A 23,374-nucleotide genomic window follows, 5' to 3' on the forward strand; every position below is an offset into this window, starting at 1 on the left:
GCTGTCAAATGCTATTTCAAAATAGTTACATTAAAGCAGTAACTAACAATACCAGGCAATTCCATTTCAACAGGGCAAAGCAACAGAAATCATTCCCAGTTGGGCAGGCCTCTGGCCTGCATCATCTGCAACGCATCTGCTTGCTGCTTCTGAGACCAAAAGGGTATTTCTTCTATGCTGCCAATCACTATATTCCTCCGGAGAAGGGCTCTGCATTTCGAAGCAAGGTCATACCTTAATGCGATGGTCGTCTTTGTCAACTATTGTTGCCACTCTTATCAAGATGGGATTTCTTCTGTCCACGGCCTCTAACTTCATATTAACTTGGAATCCGTGAGCAGGCCGCTGAAAGAGAGGATGTAAGCAGAATGCTAAGTCTGGGCCTTCACAGCTCCTCACCTGCTCGGAATGAAATGTGCTGAAGTTTACATCTACCACTCCAACCCCTCTGCAGCTCCAGCCCCTGATCTCATCAAACTGCTTCAGAGGTGCACAGCTTCTCTGGGCACCCTGTGCCAGCACCTCAGCACCCTCACAGGGAAGAGCTTCTGCCTAAGAGCTCATCTCAGTCTCCTCTTTGGCAGGTTAAAGCCATTCCCCTTCTCCTGTCACTTCATCAAGCAGGTTTTCATCTACTTCTTATGACAACAACTGTGCCTGCTTGTTACCAACGACTGCTGAGAACCGTGGTCTGGGACGTGAGAGCGGCTGCAGTTGCTGACCTGCCCTTTCCCTCAAACCCCAGCAGCCAAAGGGCTCTGTAAAACCTCCAGCGTGGCCTCTGACCTGATGCGTGCCCCTTGCAGCACCCACAGATGTCACCTCTCAGTAACAGGCAGCATTTACCAATCCTTCCGTTTATCTCGAATTGCCTGACTGCAATTCCTGCTCTGACCTCCCCAGCCGGGGAGTGTGCAGCACTGGATGCTCATTCCAAACACGTCCTTCTCCACTCCTGCACATTAAGGTCAGGATTTTAGCAAGAGATGATCAATCGTGTCTTTGAACCAGATCAGGTTAATGAAAAGATGATTATAATCATTCTTCCCTCCTAATCTTCCTTACCCTTCCTAGTGCTGGGGGCAGGGAAGGAGGCCCACTTCTGAGCCAAGGGGATAACAGGCTCCAAACCTCCTTTCTCTTTAGTCTTTTCACCTGGATGCAGACATTAACCCAGAGGCTTTCAGGCACACGACACACAGGAAGCCAGGCAATCTAAACTGCTTTTAGTTTTAAGACTTGTCTTCTTGAACCCAGCCAACCTTGTCTGTCCTCCTTGAGGAGCCTGAGTGCAGGAGAACAAAATCCTGCCCTGAAGATGAGCCAGGCTATTTATTTAAGTCTTGCTGCCTTCTGGCAATAGCTTATGAATGCTTTTGAATTGACAGCCCATGGAATGAAACAGTGATGCTCACAACGAAGCCGTCTCCTCCTGTGGCTTTGGGTAGGGGAGAAGGCAGAAACCCAGACACAAGATCTGCTATTTGGGCTGATGATCAGCATCTCCAGATGACGTAAAATAGCTCTTTAAACCTGTTCAAAACTAATTCAGTGAGAAATGCCTGTTCTGGCTCTCAACCTGTACTTTTATGTACTGATTTCCTGTAATTGCTAGCTGGAATAATAATAATAATAAAAGAAAATCGATAACTGCGACATGTATTTGCACTTCAGACCAACCAAGCCAGGAAAATAATGAGGTTTGATCTTGAAAGAGTTCTATTAACTGTTGATATATCAACTGCCTTTTTGTGTGTGTCTCGTCTTCAAAACAGAGTCTTGGATGCTAATTTATATTCCAGAGTTTCATCAGAGCCAGAACTGGCCCTTCTGCTATTCTCTCAAAGCCAGATACCTGCAGGAGCAAAACAATGGTTGCAGAGATGTCCGTAAAACAGGGCAAGAGGCGGACAAGGCAGTTGCATCCATCCTTGGGAAGACACTTCACTTTGGAAGAACCCAAAAAAGGGACCACTCAGTGCTGCAAAGGCTCCTGAGCAAAGCTCCCGTCACCTTCAGGTGACAGTTCTTAACAGATAATCTGAAAATCTGAGGCAAGAATGCCACAATGAGACATTTCTGAGGACCTCAGACTAGGAGGTTTAAAATGGTTGTACTTCACTATTGCTTTTTGTATCATATAATCTCAGAGTGGTTTGGGCTGAAGGGACCTTAAGGCTCATCCAGCTCCAACCCCTGCCACGGGCAGGGACACCTTCCACTAGAGCAGCTTGCTCCAAGCCCCTGTGTCCAGCCTGGCCTTGAACACTGCCAGGGATGGGGCAGCCACAGCTTCTCTGGGCACCCTGTGCCAGCGCCTCAGCACCCTCACAGGGAAGAGCTTCTGCCTAAGAGCTCATCTCAGCCTCCCCTCTGGCAGGTTAAAGCCATTCCCCTTGGCCTGTCCCTACAGGCCCTTGTTCAAAGCCCTTCACTAGGTTTCCTGCAGCCTCTTTAGGCACTGAAGGTGTTCTCAGATCTCCCTTGAGCCTTCTCCAGGCTGAACCAGCCCAGCTCTCATAAAGACTTTTATTACCTTTCCAAAATATCTGTCTCTACAAAATGACTTCTATTGTTCCCCTACTGTGCAGAAGCCCCATGGCTGCATTCTTTTTGCTCTTGTATTCTGAAGATTCTTGGTTTCCAGCACTGTTGGGATTTTATCTCAGAAAAAGGCTGAGCCTACCCCTAGGAGCAACAAACATGCCCCAGTGACAAGCTTCACTCATTATCCTGCACACTGGCCCCAAGGTGCTCCTTCCCATGCTGCGCTGAACGATTGAAGATGCTGTCTGTCCAACCCTGGAAAACCTTAATCCAAAGGATGTCTGGAGTTCAGCTGTGCTGCAGATAACTCCAGCTGTGGCCTTTCAGCCCTCTAAAGAGGCAAAACCAGCCTCTCTCTACTTCTACCTTGCAACCTTCAACTTCAAATGGACACCTGCTGAAAACTAGCAATTATCAGCCTTGTCTGGCTGGACTTTTACCTCCCTTATCTGAGGCCTCCCTGATTGCTTTTCCTCCTCAGTCCCAAAATGCTGACCAACAAAATATACAGGAGGGCAGCAGGTATTAACCTGCAACTCTTCATGGAGAGGAATCAAGTCGAGTGTCATGTTGGCACAGCAAAGTTATTAAACACATTGCAAAGGTGAGCAAGAAGCTGCTAAGAAAAACAAATGATCAATTTCGTGGTGTTTAAAATGAAGTTATTTTAAAGGATTTTGTTTCTCCTCACAGTGAGCTTCCAGCTAAATGCACTGAGCTCCAAGGTAAGAAATAAAACCTTGAGAGAACCATCTCTGCATTTAGATGCAGGCCAGTGATATCCACTTCTAACCCCCACGAAAGGAGAGTCTGGAACCAGTTCAACCAGCACCAGTCCTGCTCAGGTGTTACCTAGGAGATCACCCAGTCAGGCCGCAAGCAGAAGGCTCCTCTCTCTGCCCTCTCTGAAGCAAGGTACCACCCTTCACACATACCTCTGACAGCTAGTTAGCTGTGTGGTCTGAAGGCCCTTCCCTTAAACCTGCTGATGGAGCAACTGAAGATGTTCAGTCAAAACTCTAAGACAGCTTTCCACGGCTGTGTGTTCTGTTTAAGCAGCACTGAGAGATGATCTTCAACTCAGGCTTAAGGTAAAGGAAAAAACCTTTTGGCACAGCCATGGTGAACCACCATCAAATAAAGCACCTTGCAGCAAAGGGTCGGTAGCATCAGCTTCCCCCACCTTCCAAAGAAAGAGATTCACCAACCAGTTTGAATGCTCTTGCTGGGGCTGCCTGGGAATTCGTTTCTTCCAAGTATCTCTCCCATGAGAAGGCTTTGGAATCCTTGTATCCTGGAAAAAACAGAGAATTACCATTTAAGTAAGAAAAACCACAGGTTTATTGTTACAAACAACAGAAAGGCAGCTATGCAGCGCATGGTTATGAGGTTAATTTAGCACTTACAATGGATGGCACTGGAAACTGGTCTGTTTATTCGTACACACCACATAGGGCAAGCTTCCCCACAGGGCTTTAACCCTGACCTGAAAAAACCTGAAGAGTTCATGTGTGTACAACTTTATCAACCCTTATTTGCTAGAGAAAGCTGCTGGTGAGAGGGTTCTGGGATGTGCAATGGCATCACCTGATTCATTTCCTTGTTTCTCAACGTGTGAGTGCCCACAAGATTGTAGAAACTTCTCATGTCCTGTTACCTACTCACCCATAGCTGAGCAAACCTGGAGTCTGGAGATAAAAGGCTCCATCAGTGTTACCATAATCTCAGACATCCGCATGGATGTGCTGCTCTGACAACAGTGGATGTCTCTCCCTGGCAACTATATTTAAGAAACTGTTTTGCTTTTCTTCCCCCTTCCTATTTCAGTCATCTTTAGCCTCCGTATTGTTTCCTTCTGGCAGAGGGTGCAATGACTAAATGCGTTAGACAGTCTGCAAACTGCTGCACGCAGATCTCTCAACAGAGACATCAGAATTGACTGCAGAGAGTGCTGGGGGCACAGGCACTTGTGCTCAGAGATGAGGAACTGCACGCCACACTCCTTGTGCTCATTCCAGGAGCAGAAGCAAATGTGGTGCTGCTGAAGAGGAAGTGTTTACAACCCCCTCTGCATCAGCAGCAAAGGCACAGAGGCTAATTCCTCCAATGCAGAGGGATGTTATTGTGCCGTCCACTCCACTAACACAGGAATTCCTGCTCCAGGGCTGTCAATTTAGCAAACAGCAGACATCACTGTTTTCTAGTTGTTATTTTTAAGGTGAACGAGCACTCCCAAGGCCTGAAAACAACACTGATTTTCCTCTGCATTCTGTCCTTTTTCATTTGCCAACATTCTCTTCATTTACTGAATTCCAGTGCAGCAGAAAGTGATGTGACTTCAGTTACTCCTTCATTTCCACAAATTCCATCTGTGAAATCGTAACACCGAGTCCCCTTGCTTCCAGCTCACCTTAAATGATACAAATACTTCAAGGTTCTTTGCCTTCTGAAACCAAACACGATTACAAATCACAACCCCCTGTACCAGTTCTTGAAAGAGCTATGAAACAAAACAAAATGCAGAGGCAAAAAGAACAAAGACTAATGTTGTTCAGTCTGAAGAGGACTGAATGGAGCCTGGAACTTGCAAACGTAATTATGTGGAAGGTAAAGCTTGCAGGTTACTTGACTGAGGCAGGAAATAAGTTTCACTTTCAACATACCAGGTGGTGTTGTCAGTGGGGTTCCAGTTTCTTGGCAGTAGCCAACAGGACGGATATATGGGCTGCTAGCTTCACACCTGAATCAAAGAGGGAAAGTTGGCACCAGTTAATTTCCAAGCACCAGGAAAAACAGAATCTCAAATGCTGTCTGATACGCCTTTGCTGGCCTAGCAGATGCTTTCAGTGGGTGTGGAAGACAAGCATTACGTTGTCAGAATGTCTAATGCCAAGTGTTTAAAGCATTCAAGCTGCCCCCAAAACTAGGGAAACATAAAAGAGAATGTCTGGTGCTTTAAAAAATAACAACAAACTCCCCACACATGGACTATACCAGCCACAGGGATCATCCCAGGTCATCCCAACTAAAATGAATGGAAGCAAAACCTAAACCCTCTTTCCTAAGTGAAAACAACATCAATGTGGAAAAGGGGAAATGGTTTGTAAGGTCTTTGCCAACACCTGCACATAATCCACTAACTCTAGCTGAAACCTAGTGGTAGTTTGTCTGGTTCTCACTCTGATTGCATGTTTAGGTCTTCTGAGTCCCTGGAGGAGGCAACAGGCCACTGTGAGACATCCCCTTTCTGTCACATCTGCTCCAAGGAAGGGACCAAAGCAGTCTTTCAGATGTAGGCAAAAGCCTGTGTGTTTTCAGCCAAGCTGTACTTTGAAGCTTTGTTTGTCTGTGTTTCCCATTAAAATTTTCAAATTCCAAACAAAACATGGCACAGAAACAAAGCTTCCCTGGCTCAAATGGTAAAGGGATGAGATCTAAAGTCCTGCAAATGGAAATGCTGGTGTTACAAAGCTCTCATGACATATTTATGGCAGAGAAAGAATAGACAAACTTGCCACCAGTCAGGTCCCTATTCTGAAGCAAACAGACAAAAGGAGATAGGGAGAGAACAGAGGATACTGAGCAAACCAGTGCTGGTTTGATAAGCACGTGCCTTGTGTTGCTTTCACAAGTTCAAAGCAAGTTAATCCCTTGATGTAGGCTGGAAAACAAGAACCAAAAAGGGAAAACATTTCTTAATATTCCACCTGGCTCCAGCATGAGGGCAGGGGATCAAGATTCTCAGGTGCAGAACAACCATCGTGCAGGTCAGGATTGAAAAGCCTCAATGTTGGCAGTCATTGTTATTTTCAAAGGGGTTTAGCCAAACTCTGCTGAAGCAAATGGAAATGGTTTTCACTGATTTCAGTACTGCCTGCTTCCAAGCTTGCAGAGAGACATGCCAGCAACCACTGCTGGTCCTGGAGGAGAGATGTTACCAATTCCAGGTGGGATCACCAGCAGAGCTTGCTCTTGCTTTAGCTCTGCCAGAGGAATGGATAAGGTGAGCACTCCCTGACCTGACCCAAGTCAGCCAGATGCACTCCCTCAAATGCTGCTTACCTCAAATCCTTCACAGGCAGTTTGAGCTCACCCCACTGGTGTTGTACTGAGCCAACTTCCCCCAGTAACAGGGGAAGGTACTGGGCAAAGTACACTTGGTAAAAACGCAAAGTGATTACTCAGATGCTTGAAAAGTGATTCAAGATCCCAACTTTAGTGACTACACTTAAAATATTAGATACTACCTTTAGTGGAAGAGTGAAATAAACCACAGTCTGCTTATAGGCATGTATTAGAAATAGCATCTCTTTACCAGTAGTCGTAACTCTCATCCCAGTTATCGAAATGAACCAGCAGGCGGTTATCCACCATGTCCGTGATGGTTGCGACACACATCAGCGACGGGTTCTTCTTGTCCACTGCCTCCAGCTTCATTCCCAGACGAAAACCAGAGGGGGTGACAGGCTGAGGAACAGGACATGAGAAAAGGGACATCAGCCACATTCTGGGTCAGGCCACTTAAATTACCCTTATCAACTCATTTGTTGCAGGTTGTAACCCCGAAACCCACACACCAAAACACACACCAGTTACCAGCAAGAGGGCTACAGACAAGATTTCCATGTGTCCTGGCAACAATTGCTGTTATTCCTAAGGAAGAGCTAATGTAGCCAGGAATAAAAGGATCTCCAGGTACTCAACACCACTACAGATTCCAAGGCTAAGATGCATACGCCTTGCAGTGATGAGTATTGGCTGAGGATAAGTGTGAGCGTTGCAGGTCCTGTCTTATTACTGGAAAAGTTAAGAGAGTCTTCAAGGCAAAGAGGTGACAGTTGGAAGCAGAACAGAGCTGCACAGTTAGTCCCTGATCCTACTGAAGTCAGTACTTTGCAGCATCAACTCTGCAGCATCAAATCCGTAAGACCATGGAATTCGTGTCATCAGAGTGACACAAAATGGGAGAGAGTGCTATACAGGAACTGAGGCTAACAACCCAAAAAGAAAGCAACAGTGGCTGAAGGATGAGAAATGCTCACGATCCAGCACCTCATAATGAATCCCATGGCGCACATGAGGATGTTGCTGGAAACCAGAAATTATTTTGGAAATGATTAAATTAGAGGGAAGTGACACAAATATCTTGACTGTAGGGACACAGCAAAACAGACTGGTGTAATACATTGGCTAAATGGTAGTGTAAATCTTTTCCTCCAGTATAAAGGAGGAAGGGAAATACAAATTCTCACTCTGGAAAGTCAGTGCCTGGGGGAAGAAAGAAAAATTGTACTCGTTTCCCATCTTCAAAATAAATCAGAGCAGGAAGCAGCTTCTATCTGATTGTACCACGGCTGCACCTCTGCCGTGAGCACATTAAAACCACGTCAATATTCTGGTCAAAACTCACTCTGCATCAGACCTATTTGTAACATCTTATATTCAATATCACTCACAGTGCTGAGGGTCTTAAAAAGGCTTTTTGGAGCTGCCTGAGCTTTGCAGTTCTTCAAATAGGAAGTCCAACTAAATTCTCCCTCCTTGAAACCTAGAAAGAGAGATCAGGAGATTGTTGTACACAGCCCTGTTAGGTTCAGATTGGGTTTGCAGGACTGGAAATGACCTGGGTGGGATATGAACTTTGCACGGTCATTGCCCTTCCCCAGTCTTCGGAGTTAGGCATTTCAGCTAAAACATCTCATGGCCAATCATTAATCTCAACCTTCAGATGTTTCTAGGAAATGGAATGCAGGGAAGAAACAGGTTCTGAACCCCAAAGAGACTCCCTGCTTTCTGCACTCATCCAATAGCTCCTAATTTGCCTATCAACATCAATCTTTGGCAATATCAAAAGGAAGCTGTTCTGCTCTTTTGTGATTCACTCTCTTAGTTCCACCTCTTCCCTTCAAGCCATTCAGAGCAATTTTCACACTGAAATCATACTAAAAATGAAACATGCAGAGTCAAGGCAACCAGTTCTTAGCAGAATTTATGGTTTCTTGTACACCATTCTATGTGCTGTTCCATACCTTTAGGAGGGAGCAGCTTATGACTTGTTTTTTCACACCAGCCAACAGGATGGATGTCTGAGGAATCAGCATTAACCCAGAAGTCATAGCACTCTGGATAACCATCAAAGTGTAATCGCATTCGGTACCCTTGTACCTAGAATAAGGGGAGCTCTGGTTATCATAAAGGGTCATACAGAAGTGAAACCCTAATCACTCCATTCATTTTTGTATTTAAAGATATATCTAACATCTCACTTATTTCCCAAAAGCCAGCTTGATTTTTCCTCATTTACATCTCCCAGTTTCCACGCCCATTCCTCACTTCAAACAGTTTAGAACGAAACTGGTCAATGTGACTTCCCTGCCTAAATGCATACGGACTTTTGGAGTCGAAGTCAGGAAGAGCAACTACCTCAGCCACTGTGAGAACGCAAAACCGAGAGGGGTGTTCAGGATCCAGCCCTTCCAGTTTCATTCCAGCCTTAAATCCATTTCGGCCTTGCGGGAATGACTGATACTGTGATGGGGGAAAGAAGGAAAGATTTAGGTTTAATTCCTAAGGATGAAACCTAACAGAGAGCAGCCATTATGTACACTTAAAGCTTCAAATTTTCAACTCAGAAGAGAATTCCATCACTAACTGATTGCTGCTTTAACAGACGGGCACAGGTACAGAGATCAATAATGCCAAGAGCACCATAGATCACATTTATCTGTCATTCTAATTCATCTCTTGAAAGAACTCAACCATGAGGGTGCTGCTATTAGCTACAAACAAATCTTCCAGCAGATTCAGAGCCCAGCGTAGGAGGGGTGACACAACTCAAGAACCAGGAAAGCTAAAACCCCTTTGCCTGTGTCAGCACGAGGTCAGCAGTCCAGACTTCCCCAAAGAGTAACTTCTCATCTCCTAATGGTACAAGGAACAAGACACGTTTGATTGGGAGCCCAGTTATGCAGTTGTTCCAGAAAACCCACAGCACTCACTGACTTGCCGTTTTCTACTGAGAAAAGCTGGACAAGGTGTTGTACAACCACAGATGAAGCACAGGACGCATGAAAGACATTAAGCTCTCTCTCTCCAATGCTTCCTGGAGGTTACCTAACAGCCCATTTATCCTGAGTGGCCCAAAGCAGATTAGAACAGTCATTCCTCATTTGGGAGTGAGATCCAACCAGCATTTTTACACCCTGGTTTGGGATGAGTCTCACAGGGCAGATGCTTGTCTCCACAGCGCTTCAGGGCTGGAAACAAACATGTGGAGGTTTTACTGCACCAAAACAACTCATAAATGTAACTGCTGGCTTGAGGGTAGGCTCTAATCCTGCCTCCACTGTGCTAGTAATTCTGTGGCGTTGCCTGACAAGAAACATAGCAGAAGAGTTGAAAAAGCTGCCAACCTCTCTGAACAGTTTTAGGGGAGCAGCTGGCATCCGTTCCTCTTCTAAGTAGGAAACCCAGTTCCATACCTTCTTCTTTCCAGGAACAACTAAGCAATCAAACACAAAGAGAAAAATGAATGTTTCTCTCTGATTCCTCCTGCTCTGCCCTCTCTTCTTCCCTTCCCATGTACACACCAATGCTGTTTTGCAGTTGTACCCCAAAGGAGGCAGTGTTAGCCAACTTTTGAGGCAAGGAATGAATTCCAGCAGGCGGAAACCCATGCTCATTTCTCATTAAAATAAAAGAAGTCTTTTATTATATCCCAGGTCCAATGAACTGTGGCACCCAGATTGCTGGCAAGCTGCCTGTGGAGAGTTGCCACTGTAAAGTTTGGACAAGACACAGTAACTGAAAATTGTGGGAAAGAATTCCTTCTCCTGAGATGTCACAGAGGAATAAGGGGTTAGATATAAACTAGAAGACAGCACAGAAAAGGCATATAATGACAGCTGAAATAAACCTAAAACAAATGAAAAGCCAAGTGAATCTTTGTTCAGTTCACAAGATTTTTCAGGTACAGATACATACAGATATATTTATAACCTGCTAATACCACAATGCATCTATTAGAGAAGCAGCTACCAGTACACAGATGATGAAAACAACATCCTGGAGAGGTGCTTGGATTCATTCTAGTAGGACCATGATTATAACACAGAAAATTACATTTTAAATTCACATTAGAAATCTCCCCCAGTTACATACGCTGACTCCCTTAAGGTATATAATAAAGATAACCCACAGTCTATAATCAATCACATGTTGTTCACAACTTATTTGCTATTTGGCATTTGTAGTCTGTGGCTATGAAGCTCTCTAAAGCCAAAAGAAGAAAGATTCTTGTTGTCTTCAGTGAGCTCTGGATCAGGTTGTCTCCTTCCAGCTCCTCTGCACTGTGCCCATCACAGAAGGAGATCTGCTATGTTCTTGCTAATACCCTTCAGAAGACTGCTGTGGTAAGAGGGTTATGTACCTCATCAGCTATTCTGCATGTGAAATGAGCTCTACTGTCCCTTCCTCTCCTGTTTAATATGATTCATTTTATAATAGCTAGTCAAAATAATCTATAAACATTAAAGAAAAGAGACTATGAGCTTAGCTCACCTTGTTTTATTGGTTTAGTGTTTCTGCGGCTTTTCATATTATTTGATTTATTCTTCTCCTAGACACAGATATGTTAAAAACAAGTTTAGCAATATTGTTTTTTCCTCCCTCTTTGATCATCTCACAATGCAGGTACAATAAGGATGTAACATGTAACTAACAGGACTATTAGCTACCATTATTTTCTCCTGAATAACCCTGCAAGAACGTTAGTAGGGTATGTTACATACATAACTTTGATCCTGCAGCATCCCAAAGTGCTTTACAAATTATTTTATATATGCTACTAAGGTTCATTTCAATGTGGCTACTGAAGAAAAGCAAGGGCCCAAAATCTCCATTACAATGCACAGGATTTGCTTTCTGCAATGCAGAATTTACTGCTCACGTAAGCAACATCAATGTAATCCTCCATTTCCTTGCAGAGGGTCTTATGTCCATCTACGCCAGGGAATAGATACAGCAAAAAAAGTCACTTATGAAGCCCTGAAAGAAGCAGAAGCTTCAAGTAACTACTATCATAGATGAACATCCCAGAAAACATGGTCAGGCTCAAGCCACGCTGCCATTCCCATTTCTTCTACACGGTTTTCAAACTCATGTTTAATTCACCCAGGGTTGTTGCTTCTCAAAGCAAACCCAAAAGGGCACAATCTGAAATGCAAAGCTGCCTACCAAACATGGCCCAGAAGAGACAGGGGGGCAGTTTCAAACAAGGAGGAAGGGAAAGAGACAGAATGCAAGGACTTCTGAGAACATACAGACTTTACAACATCTTATACACAGCACAGGGAAAAGCTGAGCAACAAGATGAGTTCAACTGCTTATGACATCAGAAGTTCCAGCTTGCATTCCCAACAAACACCTGCCCCAGTGTCTCTGCATTACAAAAGCATGTGCAATACGTGAAGAGAAAGAAAATGGTTCAAGCCTGAGATGCTACACATGAGGTAGCTGAGTGCAGGCTTGCACAAAAAAGCCCCTAAAGGAAGTAAGGTGTTTAATGAAGGGTAAGAAAAGATCAGGTCAGGACTGAGGTACTTGTGTTTATCTGTCATTAATAAAGGTTTCTAGTAGTGCAGTGAGTGTACTTGCAAGTACCTAATAAAAGGGAATCAAACTGTGGTTTGACACTGATCTTCAGTATCACATCATAGTCCCGGACTCTAGATTAGAGGCATGTGGGTTTACTGCTGTGAAATACACTTGATGCTCAGGGCTATATCTACACCTATACACTCGCAGTCTGAAATCTTGACTCTGACTTCACACAAGCTATCCACCCTTCTGACTCCCCAGACTTCACACCAGATATTCTTATTACTGATGTAAATCAGCTCAGCCCCAGACCAACCTCCTAGGCACATCATAACCTCCCTCAGCTCAGCTTGCATTGCGCACTGAAACCTGAGAGAGCTGGCCCAGCTTTTCACAGTTCTCCTTAAAGAAAATACATGCAGCCTTATTTACCTCATCCTCATCTGCATTTTCCTCGTCATCCTCAGACTCCAGAAGCAGTCTTCTCTTCCTCCTGAGACGTTTGACAGGTCTGTCAGCCTCATTCACCTGACAGCCACTGCTGGGATTAACATTTCTACCATTGCCCCTGTTTCTGCAATCATCTGGAATGTCTCTGGCATCACTAAACATCCAAAATTGAAAACAAAGGCAAATTAAAAGTGCAACAATTGTCCTGCAGCATTCCCAGTGCTTCTGTGCCTCTTCAGGAGAGTGAGCACCTGAAGAAGTGAATCCCACCTGCAGGATTTGCCAGACAGGTATCTTTTCAAAGCATTCCAAAGTGCTGGCACAGCTTCCCACCACCACAGTTTGAAAGGGGTTTTAATTCTGCCTTTTTACAACTCTACAGGAAGTTAAGACATCATCCTTATCTGTAAGGTGGGGAACTGAGGCATCAAGCAGGCAGCCAGCACTTCTGCAGGCTGTGAAGAGAAATGGGGATGGAGCTCTGGAGAGGAGCTTCTCTTGGTCAGGCATGGGAGCTTTGAGGGAAAGAGGAAGGTCACTGGCAGCTCTGCCATGGTAACACTTGCTCTGAGGACTTCATTCTCCTCACAGCAACACTTTTCTCTAACACAATGTTCTCTTTAAATGTTTTCAAACACAGAACAAGAAGAATCTGGGTTTTTACCTGTCCCTGTGCTGCTGGGAACCCATCTGAGTACAGAACTTTCCATTCCCAAAGCAATCCATTGGCTCACAGGGTTGGAAACCGGAGCAGGGCACAGCTTCTGTGGGCACTGCAGAAGCAAAGACAGACAACTATTACATTAGAATGTGAAAGCACCTTTCATACAATTAGTCCTGCCAAAGTCCCTTGCAAACTTTCATTAAGTGACCCTTGAGAGGCAGAGTGAACCCATTTTGATCTGTAACATTTTGAGTTTGGAGCAACCTGTCTCTTGTACAGGTGCTAAAGGAGGATATAAAGTCAAGGCTAGAAGCAGGACACTGCTACAAATCTTGTTACAGTTCTTTATTCCTAGTAACCCTCTCCCTTGAAAGAAGACAAATGTCAAACAAGTCCATCTTGCTTGAATACTTTTAATATGGTTAGTTAAGTCGAAAAACTTTTGCCTTTATATATACTTTATGCATGGGAAAATCCTTCATAGGCAGCCTCTAAAAACAGCACATTATTGATGGGAGAATAGAAACAATTATTTCTACATCTAGCAAGGGATCTATGGCAATCCTTCATCTGAATGAAAGCATGAAAATGTAAGGAATAACTCCAGCATCTCATTTATGTTTATTTTCTCCTATGATCTGAGTTCTTCCTAATGCAAATTACACAGTGATACCCATTACCCGGCATCTGCTCCACGCTGATGCTCAAGTAACCTGACGTGCCAGTTGTGCACGGTGGCTCCTCCACACACGTCATTCCTGTTCTGCATTCAGTGGCAGTGCTTGCGTGCACTGGTTTGATCAATCCAGTTCTGAACGCACCATTAAACACTTTAGAAGACAAACCCCCCACATTCCAGAACACTGAGATATGAGTCACTTTGCTTTTTCTTTAAAGCCATTTCCTTAGTCTCCCTCCCAGCACTTGTGCTCATTCTGTTACAAAAACTGAAGTTACTCATTCCTATTTGATTGCTCCCTCTAACTGAATATGGATGTCAGATGGTCCTGGCTGGAATTGGGCAGAGAGGCCACCTGCACACAGACTCCATGCATACCTGCCCATATCACAACTTAAAGCCTCTCCCTGTGCTGTCAGGGACCAGTGATTCCAAGCAGGCAAAAGACAGAACAGGGAAAACTTGGAAGAACCAAGAGCACTTGAAGAGCTCTGCTCAACTAGAAGTCACACTCATCTATGGAATAACCTGGACCAACGTCCCAGAATCACCCCCTCAAGAGATCCTAGGCCACAGGTTAAAATTCGGTGTGAGAGGGATGCTTAACCTCATCAACAATCTAGTCCAGATCATTTCTACAACCAACCACACTTCCCTTCCACACGGGCAAGTGCAGTGCATGCACAAGGTACCATTACGACTACGCAGTAATTACACTCAAACTGCTCCTCAAATATTGGCAGTAAGGCAGTGACTCACCCCCTATGCTGTACATGGAGCACCACACAACACACCTTTCAGTCAGAGCTGCTTCTAGAAGCTGTTTCAGAAACAACATTCTCTCCCACAGCAAAAAGCTCACCTTCCAAACCAGTGCTAGAGGCAGCAGAAGTGTCAGGAGCAGCAGGAGCAAAGCTGGTTGGGCTGGCATTTACTGCTTCTGTAATGACTTCTAACAGTCCAAACTCATTTAAACAGAACTGCAGGTTAAGAGAAGAAAGCAAGCAAATAAGTAGGAGTGAAAGGGCTAGGAAGGGGGGCAGGAAGGAACAGGATTCCCTGAGGAGCAACTAGGTATGGGACAAAAAGAAGTGGCTGAATATAAGTTAAAAAGCATTAAGTAACAATAAAAGCCAGAAACACCCAACAAAGCTTTCCCTCAAAGTGCCACCAACAGGCCCCAAAACTACCCCAGCAATACATTTTGTGGTCCATGAAGGAAAACAACATTAATTCTACCTGCACTGCATGTGCTCCCCTTATAAACCCCAGACCTCTGATGAACACATCAGGAGAAAAGCCCTCAGAAAAGCAGTTTAAGCCAAACCTCTGCTCTGATGGTTCAAATTCGTCCAACACAGCACCACTACATTTATTTCAGCTATGCCATACAGCAACTTCCCTAAAATCTCAGTGCAAGCAGAAACCACCCAGCCATTGACAGAGATGTCACATTCCAGTGGAGAACTGGTCCAATATGTCTCCCAGCTGGTGCTGGCTGGGCTTTAAGGATGTCAGAGCACAGGGAGCATCTGGAGCTGCAAGAGGCCAAGCGGTTCCCAACCCTTCTTCAGTGACACTTGACAGTCTGGTGGGAAATGAACTTCCCAGAGGAGCAGAGGAATGCAGGGATAGGCAGAGGCTGTTGATGAACAGCAGGCACTGAGAAGTAGCCTTTCATCATATAGTAAGTTCTTCCTTGCACAGTACCACTTGTTAGTGAAAGGCACAGTGGGGCCCTGACTCAAAGACAGAAGGGAGAGTCTCAAATCCAAACCAAGCATTCCCAAATGACCTAGTGTTGTGGTTTAAGCCCAGCCACTAACTCAGCACCATGCAGCCGCTCGCTCACTCCCCTCCTTCTTCCTTCCCTGGTCCCAGTGGGATGGGGAGGAGAATCAGAAGAATGTAACTCCCACGGGCTGAGGTAAGAACAGTCCAGTAACTAAGATATAACACAAAACTGCTACCATTAATAAGGGAAGTAACAAGGGGAGAGAATAGGAAACTAAGAGGGGAAAGGAAAAAAAAAAACCAATGAACACAAGTGATGCCCAATACAACTGCTCAGCACCAGCCGACCGATACCCAGCCCAACCCGAGCAGCGATCTGGGCCTTCTTGGTACCTCCCTCCAGTTTCTTTACTGGGCATGACTGCGGTATGGAATACCCCTTTGGCTAGTTTGGGTCAGGTGTCCTGTCTCTGCTCACTCCCAGCTTCCCGTGTCCCTCCTCACTGGCAGGGCATGGGACTAAAAAGTCCTTGATCAGAGTAAGCACTACTTAGCAACAACCAAAACCATCAGTGTGTTATCAGCGTTGTTCTCAGGCTAAAGCCATAATACAGCACTGCACCAGTTACTGAGAAGGAGAAAATAACTGTTACAGCTGAACGCAGGACACCTAGAAATATGCCTAAGAGAAACCACAGGCAGCAGGTAGGTAGGTGACATTTACCATGAGCAAGTAAGACCAGGAGCTGCAGTTTCTGAGCTCCCAGTCCCAACTCCCCAAAGTTTAGACCCTTAAGAAACCATGAGCTGCCTTCCATGGAGGCTCTGCTCCAGCTGAGACATGCTTCCCATCCCTGCATATTCCTTGTCCTACTGCAGGCCGAGAGTAAACTCAGATGCAGAACAAGACAACCCTGTACACACAGAGTGAAGCACTCGCACCATGAGGCAGCTATGGAAAAGGAATGACAGGCAGCAGACTTCAGACTCACATCCTTTAAGGTTAATGAAATCTCAGGCAATGAAGGAACACTTCATCTGTCCAGCTAAAATGATTAAAGTGTGTCAAATAGTGTAAATGTGCATCTTTTATTAGTTCCCATCCGCAAATGCAACCCAGCACCGAGAAATAGATAAATAAATGAAAGAGTCACCTCTGTGATGAGCAAACAGCTCTAAAGGTCACTCCCTCCTTGATCCTACTGCCTGCAACACAGAGCTACTGAACTCCACACTGAAAGCGACAAGTCAGAGGTGGGCTGCATTAGCAAGCTCTGCTCCAAAGCTTTTATTCACAGCACTCGATTAGACCAAGATCTTTTCTCAGCCATCCGCTCGGCTCAAACCTGCTAAACCCAGTTGAAAAGCATTTGCTTCACCTCTGAAGCAGGCTTCTCATTGTATTGAGAATAACTGCTCTTCCTCTACTCCTGCATGCTTCCTGAGCTCAGGCTCCCGCCTCCAGCACACTAACAAAGCCTTATCCCCAATGTTCTTCCCTCTATTCCCTTTTCTTTATCTGAAAACTGTATTTCTTAGAGGTTCAAAGATGTTGGACTTGCTTCTAAAAAGCTCCCTTCTTCCTCTGCAGCCCTGAAGAGACAGAGCATCGTTTTTATTTCAGCAAAAAGAGAAACAATCCATTGCAGAGAAAACAGAATTCCAAATGGACCGAGTTTCCTGCAGGAGACCATCCAGTTTAGAGGAGAAACCTATCGCCTTCCTCAAACGCTGGCAGAGCAGCAGCACAGGGGTGCATGTCCCTAGGGTGCTGTGGCTGGTAAGGACAGCTCAGCATCACAAGCAGGAGGGCAGTGGAAGGAGCATCTCCAGAGCATTATGTGCCATTAAGCAGCAGAGCTCACACGGAGAAGAGCTGGCAGCTGGAGGTGGGGAAGGTGCCAGTGTCACTCTGGATTAGCAGATGGGGCCCTGCATAAAATGACCTGTTCTGACTGAGCCCGAACCAGGCAAGACACAGGCTGTTACCTCCTCCTTTAATGATGCGATGGTGTCCCTGCAGCCACAGGAACTGGGGGAGCCGAGCACCAGAAGCCAAAAAACAACTGATATCTTTATGAGCAGTTGGTGATTGGATGGTGAGGACTGGTGACACCTCCAGTGTTATCCCAGGACTCTTCAAGGCAGTATCCCTCATTCCTACATTCTGGAAAGGCGTAACTGTGCTATCAGGACTGCATCTTCCTTTATACAGCAGAGTTCAACAAAGCATGGTTGCTAACATAAAATCCACACAAATGATCTGTCTTTCCTGAAAATTTTTTGAAGGGAATTAAGGAAAAATATCTTTGTGCATGCAAGAACTGGGATACAGCACAAAGGGAGAGGGAAATGGATTAAACAGCAAAAAAAGTGTCTGACGTTTCTGCAGGGAAAAAGAAGTGTTTGGCATCTTAAGAATGAAGCAGTTTCCTGTGCAGGCCATTACCATCTTTCAGCTAAAGCTTTCTACCTGTGGTACTCGGTCCTCTTATACACCTAATATAAAATACAATGTTATCTGGGTCTTTCAGTCTAATAAGTAACATGGTGCTTTGCTGATTCTATGCTCTTAAGAGGAATCAATACACAGGAAGCTGCTTCCACAAAGGAATGGTACTGCTATTTAAGAGAAAACATGGGAAAAAAAACTATTAAGCTCTTTTAAGAAGCAGAAGTATAATGACTTTGGTTAAATACAGGGCAAAAATTAGGCCTGTATTTGATCACCCAAATGATCACCCAAAGGACCTCCAAGAAAGCCAGTGGAGCCAGTTCCACATTAGCTGAGCAACCTGGTCTAGTGGAAGGTGTTGGAACCGTGGAAGGGGGTTGGAACTGGATGAGCTTTAAGGTCCCTTCCAACTCAAACCATTCCATGATTCCATGAGTTTTATGCGAGTGTAAACCAGTGATTCTGAATGCCTGATGCAATACCAACAATCAGATTTTTCAGAGCTCTCAAGTCCCTTCAGCTCCAATTTATTTCACTTGAAATTAATCTTTCTCCCCTCTGAGACTCAGAACTTGCAGCCTGGAGGGTAATTTTATGCATTCATTTTCAGCCATCAGAAGTGCAATCGAACTGAAATAACAGTTGAAAGCAATTTGGGAAACAGTCAACAATCACTCACCCTCCTCTAACAGAGAACACCACGTTTGTGACCATGAGATCTTGGTTCTGATTTACACGAGATCTGTATTTGCCACTATTACGAATAGAGAAGATATAGACAGCTGTCAGAAGCTGCAAACCCCACAATTACTGACATGAAGAGAGCCTAAAGACTCAACCCCACAACTTGAGAACATTTGCCTTTCAGAGAAAATGTTTCATATGCTGGACTGAAATTAATGGGATTTCATGCCTGTGTTGTGTGGACATTACTGAGAATGAGGAAGATCAGGCTCATAACTTCTATTAGCAGAAAACAATTACTTAAAACACTTCCTGCCTTCAGAAATCAATTGAGCAAGAAATGAGAAGGGGAAAGGGAGCATCACCAGCCTAAACTGGCACTAACACTTCACCACTTTCTCGGTTGTTTAAAGCAAAGTGTTTTCCCTGCGTGACTTTTATTTGCAGCCATAGACTATACTGCAAATATCCTGTGCTGCCAAGGGCAGGGTGGCCTCTTGCATTGTGTGATCCTTGGTTTCTTGCTTGTGTGTTGCTACCAGGCAGGTACCAGTGCTGTCTGTCCAGTCTAAGGCATGCAACACATTGCAGTCTTCTGTTGGGATGTTGATGAATATCTGTGAGAAATCCTGTTCCACCTTTCTGGTTAGTCTTTGGGCTCTTTATTTAATGATAAGGAAGAAAACTGGGGTGTGAAAACAAAACAGAGCAAAAGAAAAGAGGCACAGAATAAACAGGCCTGTTGCTTACAGTTCACAAAGGGGTTTTCAGAGCAGTATTTGTTTCAAAAGATAGGGGAAAAACGTTGAAACTTGTATTTTGTCCATGCTATTTAACTGGAATGAAAGTGAAGAGCATTAAGCAGATGCACAGTTTGAGGACAACAAGATGAACCAGTCGTTTGAGCTCTATGATGTTTTTGCCAATCCTGGCATCTCTGGATTCAGCAGGAGCTTTGGTCTGGATATGAGGAGTACCAGGATTTTAAATTACAGACACATAACTACCCAGGTGGATGCACAAACTCACATACTCTGTACAAATAACGAGTCTGTACAACCTGGGGGAGAGCAGCAGTAACACACGGCTGTTGCCAGGTCCCTCTATACTGCTGCATTGTCAAGGCTCTGCTCTAGAAATGCTATAAAGCTCTTAAAATGCTTAAGCTCCACGTACTGCTTTTGCATTCCAGTAAATAAACTAATGGGCTCCATTAGAAGACTTGACTAAAAGCCCTACTGCTGCATGGGATCCCCATAGCAAATTACTCAACTGTTTTCTGCAGTAGACATTAACCAAACTCTGACCATAAATTAGCTGTACGTTCCTGCTCTTTAAATGTAGCCGGAATATTTACAATCTCGGAACATAACTGCTTGTTTAAAAAATAAGATACTAAAAACAAGATTCACAACCTTCCCTTCAGCTGTCAGCTCGACTCAGTTTCCAGTATGAGCAAAACCATTGGTGTTGAGGGGGATACCGAGATGAGCTCTTAGCAGAAGCTCTTCCCTGTGAGGGTGCTGAGGCGCTGGCACAGGGTGCCCAGAGAAGCTGTGGCTGCCCCATCCCTGGCAGCGCTCAAGGCCAGGTTGGACACAGGGGCTTGGAGAAACCTGTTCTGCCTTCCATATGCTCGACCTTCTACCTACAGGTTGAAAGTGTGTGTTTAATTCAGCCAAAGGCAAAACCACAGAGCTGATGTAGGATAATAACGCTGTTTGAGCATGCCTGCAGTGCTAACTCAAGCACCACAGCTCTTCTTGAGGATCCTAACCAGGTCAAAAGCAGGGCGGATGTTTGGAAATGGCAATGTCAAATATCTTTGGGTATCACAAGGAGGAGGAGCTCCTCCTTTTCCCCCAAAGTATAAAATCCCAACTACTTACAATCCTGCATGATGGTGATCAGTGGCACACTGGCTGTGGCCAGGGGGTGGAATCTGGAGCAGAGCAGCAAGCACTGCAGCACCAGCTCAGCTTCCAACGGCTTTAACCAAACCTCAAGCATGGAACATCCGCATCCCGTGTCCTTGGCTACAGGCACAGACCAGACCCGTGCCACAGCTGTGGGGAGAGCCACGGAACCCACTAAACAAGCCTTATGGAGAGTGCTATGGAACAACTGCAGCCTCCATCCATGAGCATTTGATGTACATCTATAAATCCCTGTTTGTAGCCAGTGTTTTGCTGCCAGTTTCAGCAAAGGAAAAGCCATCACTTTTTAGACGTTATTCTTTGCATTTAGGCTTTAAAGAAGCTCAAGCACCATGGCTATTTACAGAGCTCCCTGTGGGACAAGGCGTTTGGAAGATATTTGGACAGGAGTAATTAAGTTGTAGAATTGACTTAAAACTAGGCCAGGAAAACTGTCAAAAATCACAATGTAGAAAATAATCTTGCCCTAACCAGAGAAGACCCGATACAATAATGGGCCTTTTCCACTCCTGTGTTTTATAAATCCAGTAAAACCCCTAAAACCATATATAATAAAGAAATTACCTTCCTTATAATGCTCTGAATCAGTAAAATCTACACTAAAATCAAGATAGCCCAATAAAAGGAAGCAAACTGTGCAATTAAAAAGACAGCAGAACTAAGTTGGAACATTTAGAAGAGCTGTAGCGAGGGAGGCATGTTCCCCATTTGTCCCTCTCTGTGATTGCTTTTCATCCTTCACATTTTAAGACTCAGAAACATTAACACAAGAGAAGATAGAGCAAAACTCATCAGAGTCATTCAGTCACAGATTCAGACCTACACAATGAGCAATGACTACCATGCTGGCAGAGGTGATGCTCCCACCCAGACCTCTGCACCTTAGATGGTGAACCCATAGGCAGAGGAGGTCGGAAATACTCAGGTTTTGGTCTCATTTCTGCTGCTGAACCACACAGCAGCCTTGAGAAACTGCTTCATCACTAGTGCAGAAAACCAGCAATGGCTTTTCACTTCCATCCTGTCTTAGGGGACAAAAAAAAACAAGCAAGCAAGCAAGAAGGTGCAAGTTCCTACAAATAGGTAAGAGTGAAGGCTAAATGGGTGGATGGGGGTTTGCTGTAGTTCTCTACACACCATCAGACCTAATGGGAAAGAAACATTTCACCAGAAATCCCATTTCAGGTTCATTTCTAAGGACATAAGGATTTTCAGTGTCTTTATATGAGGGTATAAGTGAGAAGCACAACGGTGCAATAAACCCAAAGACTATAAATCAAGCAACAACACTAAAGTTTGCAGCCCTTCTGGCTAAGCTGCCACGTACCAGGAGGCAAAATTCCATTTGAGAAGCAGCTGGCATCCACAAAACCATCTGATCCTGTGCTGTTCTGGGAATACCCGACTTCCAAATCACCTTTCTTCCCTGAAACAAAGTGGGAAACCGAGCAAAGCTGGTCACTTCAGTGTAATCTATGTGCATTCACAGTGCGCTGGCGTTCAGAGCTGCCTGCATGCCCAGGTTCTGGTAGGACCTGGCAGCAGTGTCTAACACCTCTGCCAGTCTGACCTTAGTGAGAACCACACAGCAATTTAAACAAACAGTATTTCATGACTTGTTGCAGGGCACAAAGGATCTGCTCTCAGGACCTGCTTTGCACACACACCAGTTCAGACACAAGTCATTTGCTTGTCCTTTGCTACGATGGTGACTGATGACACTTGACTCACCCATCAAACCTACTACTGGCCTCAGGCAAGCAATATTTTGCAAGGCTGAACTAATAACCATTACCAAAACCCAACCAAACAGCTTTACCTCCAGGAACCTCATCAGTCAGGGACTGAAATGAACCTTCAGAGCCTGCAAGGGAACTGTAGCAATGCCTCAAGAGAAAGTGTTAGTAGCCCCCAGCAAGCATTTAACAGCATGAAGAAGACTGAAGTGCCTTCACCATCTGTGTCAGTGAGGAAAAGAAAAAGATACAATTCAGAATGGAGGAATCCCATGCTCCATCCATTTTACTTCCTTCTAATTTTTGTTTCTCATGAAAAAAGAGACAAATTGTAACTACACACCAAGGAAAATACTGCTCTGAAAGATCAGAGGGAGAAAATGGTCTAGTAAAGGAGATGGATGCCTTGGGCTTGCAGCATAAGGAGAAGGAAATGCTTTTTGTCTCAGGTCTGCCATGGGTCATCTAAGACAAACCCCTCTGGGTTTGGGGAGTTTTCCACCTTCATTTCTACAATACTGCCCTTCCCAGGTTACCCTCAGTTCACGTATGGATTATGCTTAGGTAGTGCTGAGCTGGGTGACAAACAAACAGGCGCTGTGACAACTTAAATCCATTTATAAGATCAGGCAGCAGCATTGTGAGTTTACTCTAAACCCAGCAGCTGATCCTAGCGCGAAGCCCAAGCCAGCACCGTAGTTTGTAAGCTGCTATCTCTTGGTTTCTTGACACAGTTGTGTCAAACATACACACGGACACACAGTTATGTCAGCTGCTGAAGAAAAGCAGCCACCCTGTGTGAATGCCCTTTCTGCAATGCACTGAGAGTCCGGACCTAGTCCAAAGGGAGGGACCCAAAACAAGGTACAAACCCAACCTCCATGTCCACAA

At 44.8% G+C, this 23,374-nt stretch overlaps 1 protein-coding gene across 7 annotated transcripts in view; it reads right to left on the bottom strand.

The window, feature by feature from the left end:
- The window catches only part of LOC130595870 (lethal(3)malignant brain tumor-like protein 3), a 40,652-nt gene that overhangs the window by 14,401 nt on the left and 2,877 nt on the right, over positions 1–23,374 (bottom strand). For 3 of the 7 annotated variants that reach the window (XM_057402952.1, XM_057402950.1, XM_057402948.1), the window contains exons 1-12: positions 14,800–14,870; positions 13,259–13,367; positions 12,577–12,748; positions 11,107–11,164; positions 9,960–10,048; positions 8,971–9,075; positions 8,577–8,712; positions 8,004–8,095; positions 6,863–7,014; positions 5,211–5,287; positions 3,756–3,841; positions 235–345 (exon numbers count right to left, since the gene is read on the bottom strand). In XM_057402952.1, the coding sequence (XP_057258935.1) occupies positions 235–345; positions 3,756–3,841; positions 5,211–5,287; positions 6,863–7,014; positions 8,004–8,095; positions 8,577–8,712; positions 8,971–9,075; positions 9,960–10,048; positions 11,107–11,164; positions 12,577–12,748; positions 13,259–13,320 (1,140 nt within the window). In that variant the 5' untranslated portion in view covers positions 13,321–13,367; positions 14,800–14,870. Of the gene's footprint in view, positions 1–234; positions 346–3,755; positions 3,842–5,210; positions 5,288–6,862; positions 7,015–8,003; positions 8,096–8,576; positions 8,713–8,970; positions 9,076–9,959; positions 10,049–11,106; positions 11,165–12,576; positions 12,749–13,258; positions 13,368–14,799; positions 14,871–23,374 lie in introns of those variants that run through there. The other 4 variants (XM_057402951.1, XM_057402949.1, XM_057402953.1 and 1 more) reach the window with 4 other exon arrangements.

The sequence above is a fragment of the Pezoporus wallicus genome, unplaced genomic scaffold, assembly GCF_028554395.1.
Source record: "Pezoporus wallicus isolate ANWC-B61680 ecotype Strahan unplaced genomic scaffold, APGP_CSIRO_Pwel_v1 contig_14477, whole genome shotgun sequence".
NCBI lineage: Eukaryota > Metazoa > Chordata > Aves > Psittaciformes > Psittacidae > Pezoporus > Pezoporus wallicus.